Source organism: Grammomys surdaster, unplaced genomic scaffold (assembly GCF_004785775.1).
Source record: "Grammomys surdaster isolate TR1022 unplaced genomic scaffold, NIH_TR_1.0 126133, whole genome shotgun sequence".
Lineage (NCBI taxonomy): Eukaryota > Metazoa > Chordata > Mammalia > Rodentia > Muridae > Grammomys > Grammomys surdaster.
Genome location: NW_021620941.1, coordinates 5343743 through 5353281, shown reverse-complemented (window position 1 = coordinate 5353281; position 9539 = coordinate 5343743). Strand labels below are relative to the sequence as shown.

Below are 9539 nucleotides of genomic sequence, written 5' to 3'. Positions count from 1 at the left end.
TTGTCCTTTGATAGATTTTTAATATGATTTTAAAGAGTTTTGTTTGGTCTCATTCTTATTCAATGAGATTAATTTAAAGCACTTATCCCCTGGGTTTAAGTCAATCCGTGTAGGATTTGGGCAGGGTTTGTTGCTTGGGGGGTTTTGTTTGCAGGAGGCTATGAGAGACTCCTTTCCCACTTCATTAACCCTGAGTTGGGGACAGCTCTCCCTCACACCCCACCACAGCCAGATCGAGGGATTTACCAACCCGCATTCACATGCAAAAGAACTTGAAAGCCGAGGGCCTCCTTGACTTAATTAGCTGCTGTGCATTTTGCAAAATTAGAATAATACCCCCACCATCCCAGAAAAGAAAAGCCTGGGTGCGAGGGATGCTGTGGGGTGGGGAGGAAACAGTAGCCAAAATGGTTGGGGGCGGGGGGGGGGGGGTCTTTCTGAACACGCCCCCTCCCTCCACTGCCTGGAAAGTTGGGCCAGAAATGCTGGGAAGGTGCTTGGCTTGCAAGTATCCAAACTCCATAGCATTTCTTCCGTCTGCAGGTCAGTGTGCTGCAGGTGGAGTGGGGGAGGGGAAGCACCTGCGCCCACGTCCCGGGAGACCGACCAGTGTCAGGAGATGACCTTGGCCCTTTGAACGGGATCTGGAGGCTGACTCCTGAAATCTCAGAGCTACAGGCGGGTGGTGTGATCTGCCCCCTTCTCCCCCCCATCCCCATTTCTCCCAGGACCGACCGGGACAGGGGGGAGGATGGAGAGAAAGCAAAGGGTTGCCTGACGTGGCGTCAAGCTCGCAATGGCCCATGGGGGTCCTACCAGGCATTAGAGACTAGGAGCTGCGGGTAGCCAGAGAGGAGGGCGCCGGGCCGAGGAGGGTGGGGCAACAGGGAGCCGCCTCGGAGTCCATCTGTCTGCCCTGCACCCGCAGGGCCGGGCACCAGCTGCCGGTGCCCTGGCCTGAGCCAGATGAGTCGGCTCAGTGAGTGCTTCCCCGCCTGCCACTCAGCAGAGGGAGGCCGAGCGTTGGGCTCGCCCGTGCCCCCCAAGACCCTGTGGAAGCCGGACGAATCAGATGGGAAGGCCGAGAGCCTTGGGGTAGAAACGGGGTGACCCCTGTGAGTCCAGTCGGGGTCTCCTAAGCATGACTACAGCACCCAGGAACTGGGGACCGGGACAAGAGGGAGACAAAACTTGTTGTGAATGGAAGGATCTGTAGTTCGAGAGATGCCGAAGTTATTCATGGAGGAGGGGGTGGGGCAGGCCTGAGCGGGAACCAAAGGACGGTAGCGCGGACAGGCGCCTGGTCATTTGTAAGAAGTTTATTTCCACATTTAAAAAAAGAGAACCCAAGAGGTCTGGCTGCCCTAGGACCTGGGTGAAGGGAGCGGAGCTAGGGGCCAGGATGCGTGAGCAAGCCCTCTCGGCCCCTTCCTGCTCCACCCGGGATGGAGAGGGCACAGGCCACAGACTCACTGGTTCACGGACACGGTCACGGGCTCATGGGTCACGAATAAATAACTTCATATACACTTTGCACACTGTATGTACAGCTCCGCTGCTAGCCCGGGGCTCAGGGAGAATAAAGGAAATGGGAAGGAAGCTCCATACTGCGCTCCCACCCGCAGAGGTGCAAGAAGGGTGGACCCAGGCCTGGGCCACCGGCGTCCCCTACCTGCTGCTGAAGGGACAGGGGGCACCTGGGGAAGCCCGCAGGGACCCCAGGGTGGGTGAGAGGTGGGCAGGGGCGCATATATACATCCGACGGGTTTAAGTGGCTCCTGGATGGAGCAGTCAAGGGAGAGGACGCAGGGGAGGGTAGCCTCAGTGAGTTTCTCCCACACGGGGACACTGGGCGGCAGCGGGGAGCCCGGCAGCCCTGCCCGGGGCGAAGGGTGGGACTGGCGCCCAGCCTGAGCTGGGGGTCCCAGAGCATGGCTTGGGGCAAGCGGGATCTTCACCGGGGCTGCGCGGCGCGTGGGAGGACGCCGGGCAGCGGGGGCAGCGGTGGGGGCGGCTCGCTGGCGCCTTGGAGTCCGTGAATGAGGATGCGGGGCACCAGAGGTCTCTGGAGGGCAGGTGGCGGCGCGCTGGGTCCGCGGTACAGATAGAGTGCGGCGCCGGGGTCCAGGTTGGAAACGAGACTCTGCGGGTAGAAATAAGGCGACGGGAACATTCTCTGGAGCGCCGAGTAATTGCCTGCCTCCGCTAGCAGCTCCAGCCCCACGGCCGTCTGTCGCTTCCATTTAGTCCTAGGAATCGAAATCAAGACAGAAGAAGGGATCAGGACTAGGACACTCACAACCCTTGCCCCTTCCTAGTGATTGGCACCGAGAGCTGCAAGATGGCCAACGGGGAGCATGCTAACTTGTTAATAAATAATGGAGTATCCATGTCAAATGCACCATGCATCATTCTCTCTTCCACTGGCTTACAATGACTTTTGTTCCCATTTTACAGACTAAAAGCTTGAGGTATCAACTAGTTTTCACGACGATCTGCAAAGTGGCAGGCAGAGCCCCTGCTCCAAGCCAGATTACGAACTCACATGTTGTGACTCCTTCTAAATATGCTTCCCCTGGGAAGGCCTCTAATGAAAGTGGTGGAGCTGCCTACTGGGTAGCCTGTGTCCCACCGCATCCCTAATCCTAATCCCCCGTGTAGCCTCAGAGGCCCGGACTTGAAGCAAGCAGGCTGGGACTGCAAGCAAAGAATTCTCTGAAGGAATGTACACTCCTCTCCCAGTTTACCCCACACTCAGGCCTCCCAGAGTGTGGGATAGACAGCCCGGAGCCCCTCTGGCCCAGAAGTTGAGAGGCCTAGGGCAAGGCAGATGTGAGAAAGTCAAACCTAAAAAAAGGCTCTGTACCCACCTGTAGTGAGGTTGGGGATGCCTGCCTGGGTTCCAGTGAGGTTGAGGTGGGCTCAGTCACACTAGCCCTGTCCCCACCCCCCTGAATAATTCATAATCGTCATAATTGTGTAATTACTGCAACGAGCCTTAATTATTGATGCCTGAAGCAGTAATCAGTATTTATTATTAATGGGGCCGTGTGTTCTGAGGCTTGTTTATGGAAGGCACCATTCCTGCTTCTGCTATGTATGTGGGAAGTGTATGTCACTATGCTGATTGACGTGTCTGTGTACATACTATGTTGTACCTACTTATTTAAATCTTATGGATGTCCAAGAAGGAGATTAAGAAGCAAGTTCAAGACCAGTGTCTTAATACCAATTTCAAAATGTCTCTGTCCCAGAGGAGCTGGGGTGAGGCAGAGAACCCCTTCTTGGCTGTAAATGCTGGGAGGCCCAAGGAAGAAATGATCTGAGATACAGTAACCACCGACTACAACCACCTCAGGGACCTCTCAGCTTTCTGGAGACTGGGGCTGCCACTCTCTCCTAAGGGCTTGGGCCTTCCATCGGAAGAGCCCGAAAGCCTCAAAACCTAGCCTGGGGACTTGGGCTGGGCTGGGGCAGGGCTTGAAACCCTCTGTGTAGGTCCACCTGTCCTGGATTCCAGTCTGGTGTCCTTTCTGTACCTCTCTGTGGGACTTACAGCATAGTGAGTCTTTTCTCAGAGCCCCAGTTTCTCTACTTTTGCAGACTAAGGGAGACCCAAGGCTCCAGAAGGCACCCTACCGTCACTGCCCCACAGTGAAACCTCACCTGCGGTTCTGGTACCAGGTCTTGACCTGCGTGTCGGTGAGGTTGAGCGAGGCGGCTAGCTCCATGCGATCTTGCACGCTCAGGTATTTCTGCCGCTCGAAGCTACGCTCCAGCTGCGCCAGCTGATGGTCGGTGAAGGCAGTCCGGGCTTTGCGTGGCTTTTTCAGGCGCACCGGAGGACTGTCCCGAGAGCTGGAGATCTCGCGGTCGCCTTCCTCCTTCACTGCGGAGACACAGAAAGCATGTCAGGGCTCGGCAGTGCCTGCACTCTCGGATCCCAGTCGTCAGGGCGGAGACCTCTGGGGTCCCACAGCACACAAGCCATCGAAGGCAGGATTCCCTGTCCGCCGAAGGATGTGAACCATGAGTGAGGTGGAAACGGAGTAGAAAGTGCATGGGACCAAGCCGCTGGCAGCTCCCTGAAGAAACTCAACACTTTTTATGCCGCCTCACTTCCCTCCCCCGGGGAGGGGGGGGAGGGAGATAAAGACTGCCTGGGGCGGACCGGCCTAGTGTGCCACTGGCCAAGAACAGGTTTCTGGACGATGAGCTCCTCGTTTGGGCGCAAAGCTCTCGTGGAGAAACAAAGCCCCATTTGCTCCTCAGCAGCCCAAAGTCTCGAAGACCAAATAATTGTGCCCACGCCTTACCGACCCTGGTTTGGCCAGGAATCTATAGAGATGGCTTCCTAGACCAGTTTCGAACTAAGCGGATGGAAAGCCGGCATGGCCGGGGTTTGAGAGCGCTCGGAGTTGCGAAAAATACCCATCATCGCTGGGCGCGAAGGGCTGCGTGCATCACAGAGGTCCCGACTTCGCTGTGCCTGCCCGCTGTGGCTCCCACCCCACCCGACAGCCCTCGGACGGGTAAATGGCCATCTGTCCCAGCTCCTGAGATCCACCGTAGACGGGACAAAGCTAGATTTGTTCGTTTTTCTTTACTTTCGTTGGGGTTGACTTAACAGAAAAATTTAATTGAGCAAGTCCGACATTTCCATCTCCATCTCCTAAGGAAAGATTGGAACAGAATAGTCCACTTCTCCCAAAATAACCCTGTAGGCTGGGACACTCACCCACCCACCCTACTCCCTGCTTTCTTTATTTTCTTTTATGGTGAGTTTCATTGTGCGTGGCATTTGCCGTGACAGGGTTCAGCTGAATGTGAGGTGATTTTTCTCTGTAGGAAACAATAATCCGGTTAATTGAGCCACTGGGGAGGGAGGCTTTTCAGCCGGAAAGGCTGTGCTTCACGGCAGGGAAGGAGCCTGAAGCCCCAGCACCCGAGCATTGCGAGTCCCTGAGCACTGCGAGTCCCGTAGTAACTGCCCCAGACGGCCTTCAGCTTTCCACCTCTGTTGGCAGGTTTCGGAACCGTCTGGGACAAAGATGACTTTTCTCCCTTGAAGGCCTGAAACTTATCCTTATTCAAACCTCAAACTTGATGTTGCAGAAATCTTACTTTACCTCCTAACTATCTGGACTATTGATAACAATCCCTCATTCCAGTGGAGCGGCCAGCGGTTTCTTATTTAAACTTTAGTCCTTTCCTGGCTCTGCCGGAGCCTTTGGGATCCCCGAAGTTCAGTCTGTCTTTCTTGTGTCCAATTTTTCAGACTTCGGCCTCAGAGCTACACTCCATCTCCATCCGTCTAGAGCCTAGGGGCCAGAGACCCTTTCTTCTTGGAGTGAAACCTGGTTTGTTTTTAACAAGAGCCCAAGTCTCCAGCCAGTGTACTGTTGCCACTCGCCTTACTTTCAAAGCCCTGTTCCAACTTCAGTAATTGCAGTTTAAGAAACCTTTCACACCAGAAGCTTGTGGTGAGACTGGCCTGTCCCCACCCCCGCCTCCAAGGACAACAGGACTCAGAGTAGCTCGTGGTGATGGACTGAAATGCACCATGGTCTGGCTCCTGTGTCTGTCTCTCAAGTTAGCTTCCTCAGACTTTGCGGAAGTTTGAGAAATGTGCTAAGTGTGACTTTGCTCAGAGCCCCCCCCACACACACACACATACATGCACAAGCTCACTGGCACACGTTCACTTCAGAGACTTTTGTTAAGGGCAAAAGCAACAGCCAGTGCCTAGGGGTGGCTGGAAGTTTCTACAGCATGTCTGCTCCAAGCCTGTTTAAGTGATACGAAGCCGGTTCTCGGCTCTCTCTCGTCATCTCCCTCCTCAGATATCATCAGGGACAGAAGAAGAAAATTGATATTCCAATTATCTTAAACGAAATGGAATCTCTCCTCAAAATCCTGCTTAGGGGCAAAACCATAAAAGGGAAAACCTGCAGCAGAGCTGGACTGGGTGGCTCTCCGCCCTAATCATGAAGGTGGGTAGAGCTGGTTACAAACCATGAGGAATAACACACACACACACACACACACACACCTCTTTCTCCAAGGTGAGTTCTCTTTGCCTCTCTAAACAGGCTCCTGGCAAGGGGGAGGCAAAATGGCCAAGTTTCCCAAACACTTCTCCCTGACTGAGTGCTGCAGTTGGAACTGGGGGCTTTCTAGAGATGATGGCTCCACAGCCTGGGTGAAGGCTGCCTGGCCATTTCTACTAGGGGAAGAAGAGAGAAAGGAGATCTAGACTCATTCAGTATGGAGCCTGGTCTACCCTCAAAGGAATTCTTGGTTGAAAGGAAGACTCAAGTGACTCTAACTAAATTTTGTCAAATTTAGCACAAATAGAGACCAGCATGCAGCAATGAATGATGCTGTCTTTATAGCAAAGTATTCACTTGAGGAAGAGGCTTGGGGAATCAGTTGTAATAGTTACAAATCCAGAAGCAGGCTCTACCAGGTCCCGTGTTCTGCTGCCTGGCAAGAGAGCTCCATCCTCTGATACCAATTTTTATTATTATTATTATTTTTTAGGTTTTTCAAGACAGGGTTTCTCTGTGTAGCCCTGGCTGTCCTGGAACTCACTTTGTAGACCAGGCTGGCCTCAAACTCAGAAATCCACCCGCTTCTGCCTCTTCCTCTCAAGTGCTGGGACTAACAGTGTGCGCCACAACTGCCCAGCTCCCTGATACCTTTGATACCCGTGGTCTCTGCCACTTAACTTCTCCCAGGAAAGAACTTTGTGCCCCAGGACCCAATAAACAGCTAAAGTCAAGGCAGAGCCTAAAGGGAAGCCACAAAACTAAACAACCTTTTCCTTCTTTCCTCCCTCCCCTCTTCTTTTTTCCTTTCTTCTCTTCTTTTGTCTTTCCCTTTAATACTACCTCAGCTCCTTAGTTAAGACAGAATGAAGAGGGAACCATCACAGAGACTCCTAAAGTGAAAGTAGGACTAGCTTGACAGGTCACTCAGGAGTCTTTGGGGCTTGAGCCCAGCCAGGTAACCACTATTTAACTCACTGAATACCCAGGTCAGGGAGAACTGCTGTATAGGTGTGGCATTCTTGTTCTTCCCCCTCTGCCTCAGAACCTATTCCAGCCAGCCACCTGACCTCTCTTCTTCTGCATGGTTCACAGGCCTAGACTACACAACACCCACTGGGTGGGAAAGTCCACTTTTTTCTCTTGTTGGGAAATTCAGATTAAAAGCCAGAAAATTCATGCTGTACTAAAGGCTCTGGTGAGAATTTTCTACCAGACTCTCACTCCAACAAGGCAGCATCGTCCAAGTTATGAACTGCTGCAAGGTCTCCCAGGGATCCTCAGAAGGTGAGGCTCTTGCCTACCTGCACAGCTTGTGGAAGAGTTGTGGTCCCAGTCAGGAAGTTAGAAAGTTTGTTTTGTCCACCTGGGGAGGCTGCTCTCCTTAACACACAGTACCCTCCTCAGCATCTCCTGGCCCTCCTCAGCATCTCCCGGCGGCCGTACACATTGAACTCTTTGTTGCTCCAGGGCCCCAACCTTTGGGGCTGGAAGAGAGGTCTAGACAAAAACCAACTCTCAGCCTGGGCCTGGGAGATCCTGGAGATGACTATGTTTCTGTCTCCAAGTGTGTGCTCTCAAGTTTTACATGTCACTTTTTAGAACCCCACCCCCACCCCACCCCGGGTTTCCCCCTTGGTTTCTTACCTTTGTACTCAGAGTCTGATGAAGCGCTGCTGACACTTTTGTCCAGCTTGTCTCGAAAGTCCTCCCCGGCCTTGGCCGCAAGGCGACCCCCAGGCTCAGGGGCTGCAGGCTGCCCACTGCTAGAATAGGGTGCACAGGCCGCGAGAGGTTTGCAGTCAGCAAGGATGTCCCTGATCAGAAAGGAGGAGGTGACGGTTCGCGACTGGGCTGGGGCTGAAAGCTGCCCCGGTTGCAGGTGGGAGTCCAAACCTGAGCCAGATGCTGCACCAGGCCGCGAGGTACTGGTCTCCAGACAGTCTCTTCCGGGCGAGGCTGGCGAAGAGCAGTCGCTGCTGCTCTCTGAGCGTGGACTCAGCTCCAGGGGTGAACGGCAGTCCCCAAGCAAGGGGTCCCCCTTGGGAAGGGCGGGGCTGCCCGCTCGGTGGGAGAGAATGGAGTCAATCCCAAAGCCATTGGAGCCTTCCATAGCCAAGCTGCGATCTGTCCTCCCCAAAAGCTCCCCACCCACCCCCAACCCCAGCCGCCGCTGCCCTTGCCCCTAGCTGCGGGCTGGCATGGGGAAGGCAGGCAGGGAGCCTGTGGGCACCTTGGATGGAGTTCAGCCCTGGGGGAGCCCGGGAGCTCTGGGCCAACCTCCTCTGCGCATTACATCCAAAAGGGCTCAACGCGTCTTCTGCAGCACCGCACCGAGCCGCCGAGCCGAGAGGGGGTGGTGGTGGGAGTGTCAGGGAGGAATGGGAGGAGGGCGCGTCAAGTTGGGGAGAGCCAAAGGGTGGAAGAACTGCCCGAGGGCCCCTTTGGCACAGAAGAAACGCAAGGCTGATGGAATCTGAATAAAGATCGTCTTTTGAAAAGGCAAAATCCAAACCGCACGCTTCCTCCAGGCAAATGGTAGCCCAGGGCAGGGGTCAGCACGGCGGATAGCAGCCGGCCCGGGCCCGGTTACCGGCAGGCAAAACAGAGTGCACCTGGAGGCCTCAGCACCGCGGACAGCGGCAGCGGCCCCGATCAAGCAGCCCCACCTGGCCCCGGAGCTCCTGCGTGCGCGCCCGGCCCCGCCAGGGCCCGTCAGCACCGTGGACAGCGCCCTGCAGCTCCCACGGCAGCTCTCACCTGTCCTCGGCGCGCGCCTTCGCCGCCGCCCCCCCTCCTTTAAAAACAATCGAACTTGTGTCACTTTTACTTTAGAGCTGGCCTTTTTGTTTTTTCTCTCTCTCTCCCTCTCTCTCCCTCTCTCTCTCTCTTTTTTTTTCGTTGTGTTGTGTTTTTTTTTTTAAAAAAAACATCACCCACGTGTCCCCGGAGTGATGACGCTGATTGGTTCGGGCCAATTTTGGGGGTGATGTCACGGCTCCACAACCCGCGGCCCGATTCTTTTCCAGTTTGATTAAAAGAGACACTGAATTAATTACAACACAGACCTAACTGTTTACCGGCGATTTCCACACAGTTTGCTTTCATTAGGTCGGCGATGACGCCCCTAATGAAGATGATTAGCCAAGGGGGGCAGGGGCCGGTGGGAGGAGGGCTAGCCGGGCTGTGTGGCCTGTAGTTTGGATGTGGGGCCTTGAATGCCTTCTCCCGAGCCTGTCCACAATTATTCAAGCTGCTCGACAGAACCGCGATCCTATCTACATCCCCTTTCTTCCTCCCAGTTTCCCTCCTATCCCACAAAATGGCAGCAAAACCGGGAGGAGGAAAGACCTGAGTGTGAAGGGGATCCTTTTCCTAGTTCAAGAAAGCATTTCAAATTTTGTTTTCAGGGTGTTTTGCTTTGGTTCTAGATCTCTCTCCTCTCTCTCTCTCTCTCTCTCTCTCTCTCTCTCTCTCTCTCTCTCTCTC

General features: G+C 54.4%; 1 protein-coding gene across 2 annotated transcripts; it reads right to left on the bottom strand.

Moving 5' to 3' along the window:
* On the bottom strand, positions 1-9137 carry Barhl1 (BarH like homeobox 1). Of its 2 annotated transcripts, XM_028757137.1 has the most exons (5): positions 8987-9137; positions 8811-8847; positions 7698-8492; positions 3667-3889; positions 1-2249 (listed from the first exon to the last, which is right to left on the bottom strand). In XM_028757137.1, the coding sequence occupies exons 3-5, from the start codon at positions 8161-8163 to the stop codon at positions 1955-1957; spliced, it is 984 nt and encodes a 327-aa protein (XP_028612970.1). In that variant the 5' UTR covers positions 8164-8492; positions 8811-8847; positions 8987-9137; the 3' UTR covers positions 1-1954. The 2 variants fall into 2 exon arrangements, with proteins under 2 accessions (XP_028612970.1, XP_028612969.1); XM_028757136.1 differs by lacking the exon at positions 8987-9137 and having other exon boundaries at positions 7698-8905.
* Positions 9138-9539: the final 402 nt, after the last annotated feature.

What these genes read in the sequence shown, in the direction of transcription:
- Barhl1 (XM_028757137.1), bottom strand. Translation starts at nt 8,163, where the DNA reads ATGGAAGGCTCCAATGGCTTTGGGATTGACTCCATTCTCTCCCACCGA. An exon ending in ATCAGACTCTGAGTACAAAG is followed by an intron (nt 3,890 to 7,697) that starts GTAAGAAACCAA and finishes GTGTCTCCGCAG; the next exon opens with TGAAGGAGGAAGGCGACCGC. An exon ending in ACCTGGTACCAGAACCGCAG is followed by an intron (nt 2,250 to 3,666) that starts GTGAGGTTTCAC and finishes TTCGATTCCTAG; the next exon opens with GACTAAATGGAAGCGACAGA.